The sequence below is a fragment of the Halichoerus grypus genome, unplaced genomic scaffold (genome assembly GCF_964656455.1).
Source record: "Halichoerus grypus unplaced genomic scaffold, mHalGry1.hap1.1 HAP1_SCAFFOLD_92, whole genome shotgun sequence".
In the NCBI taxonomy this organism is placed as follows: Eukaryota; Metazoa; Chordata; class Mammalia; order Carnivora; family Phocidae; genus Halichoerus; species Halichoerus grypus.
The window spans coordinates 76,110-77,627 of NW_027555023.1; the positions used below are offsets into that span (position 1 = coordinate 76,110).

General features: G+C 46.0%; 1 protein-coding gene across 1 annotated transcript; it reads left to right on the top strand.

Annotated features, from left to right (window-relative positions):
• The first annotated feature begins 264 nt into the window (after window positions 1-264).
• LOC144380704 (olfactory receptor 2B8-like) lies at window positions 265-1,218 on the top strand. The gene has a single exon (XM_078065544.1). The coding sequence runs from the start codon at window positions 265-267 to the stop codon at window positions 1,216-1,218; it is 954 nt and encodes a 317-aa protein (XP_077921670.1).
• Window positions 1,219-1,518: the final 300 nt, after the last annotated feature.

Below are 1,518 nucleotides of genomic sequence, written 5' to 3' on the forward strand. Positions count from 1 at the left end.
ATGAAAGACCTTTTGTACCTATGACTGATGCCAACACAGGTCTTTTGTGTGATTTTTCTTATATTAAATAATTACTTTTTGTGATAATGTGGACCTATATTGGTATAAACTATGTCAATATAAACGAGTACCTCATTTATTCAAATAGTTACTGATAAAATCCAATGGCCCTGTCTTTAACATGGTAGATCCACTCCCCTCCAACTGATTATTTTTTTATTATTTCTTTTAAAAATTGCTAAATTCTTGGTCCTGACAGGAAACATGTGCCAACAGAGGATGGAACAGAAAAATGGCAGTTCTTTCACTGGGTTTATCCTGCTGGGTTTCTCTGACCGGCCTCAACTGGAGCTAGTCCTCTTTGTGGTTCTTCTGGTCTTCTATCTGTTCACTCTGCTGGGAAACACCACCATCATTGCCTTGTCCCACCTGGACCCATATCTTCAGACTCCCATGTACTTTTTCCTCTCCAACCTAAGCTTTCTGGACCTGTGTTACACGACCAGCACTGTCCCGCAGCTCCTGGTTCATCTCAGGGGAGCAGACAAGTCTATCTCCTTTGGTGGCTGTGTGGCTCAGCTCTTCATTTCTCTAGGGTTGGGAGGCACGGAATGCATTCTCTTAGGGGTCATGGCATTGGACCGCTATGCAGCCATCTGCAGGCCCCTGCAGTACACAGTGATCATGCACCCCCGTCTCTGTGCCCTCATGGCTTCTGCATCGTGGTCCATTGGTTTTGCCAACTCCTCATTGGAGACAGTGCTCACATTCCTTTTACCATTTTGTGGGAGAAATAAAATAGACCATTTCTTTTGTGAGGTCCCCCCACTGCTCAAGCTTGCCTGTGTTGACACCACTGTGAATGAATCTGTGCTCTTCTTAGTTGGTGTGATCATTCTCCTCATACCTGTGGCATTAATCGTCTTCTCCTATGGTCGGATTGTCAGGGCAGTCTTAAGAATAAAGTCATCTGCAGGGCAGAGGAAAGCATTTGGGACATGTGGGTCCCACATCACAGTGGTCTCCCTGTTCTATGGCACGGCCATCTGTGCTTACCTCCAGCCCAGGAACAACTACTCCCAGGATCAGGGCAAGTTCATTTCTCTGTTCTACACCATCGTCACCCCCATGGTCAACCCTGTCATATATACACTGAGGAACAAGGATGTGACGGGAGCAATGAAGAAGGTGCTTTGGAGGGGCCATGGCTCCAGATGACTGGGAGGGAAGACCCTTTGATGGAAGATGTTCAATGCCAGAGCACTTAAGATGATTGTGTCCCCCCCTCCATGTCATCCAAAGTTTCCTCTGACAACTCTCAAGGGACTTTCTTTACCTGATTCTTTTATGCAAGTGAGTGCTCAAAATCTAAGTCCATAGACTCATGAGGCCTCCAGAGAGGCTGCCTCAGTGTTCCCAGAGCGCCTGCATCATATTGTTATTTTAAAACGCTCCACAGGTTTTTCTTAACCAGCCCCCAATCATTTGGTAACACTATTCCATTTCTACATGCACGAA

Excerpts from the sequence above, each read along its gene's own strand:
- LOC144380704 (XM_078065544.1), top strand. The coding sequence starts at position 265 with ATGTGCCAACAGAGGATGGAACAGAAAAATGGCAGTTCTTTCACTGGG.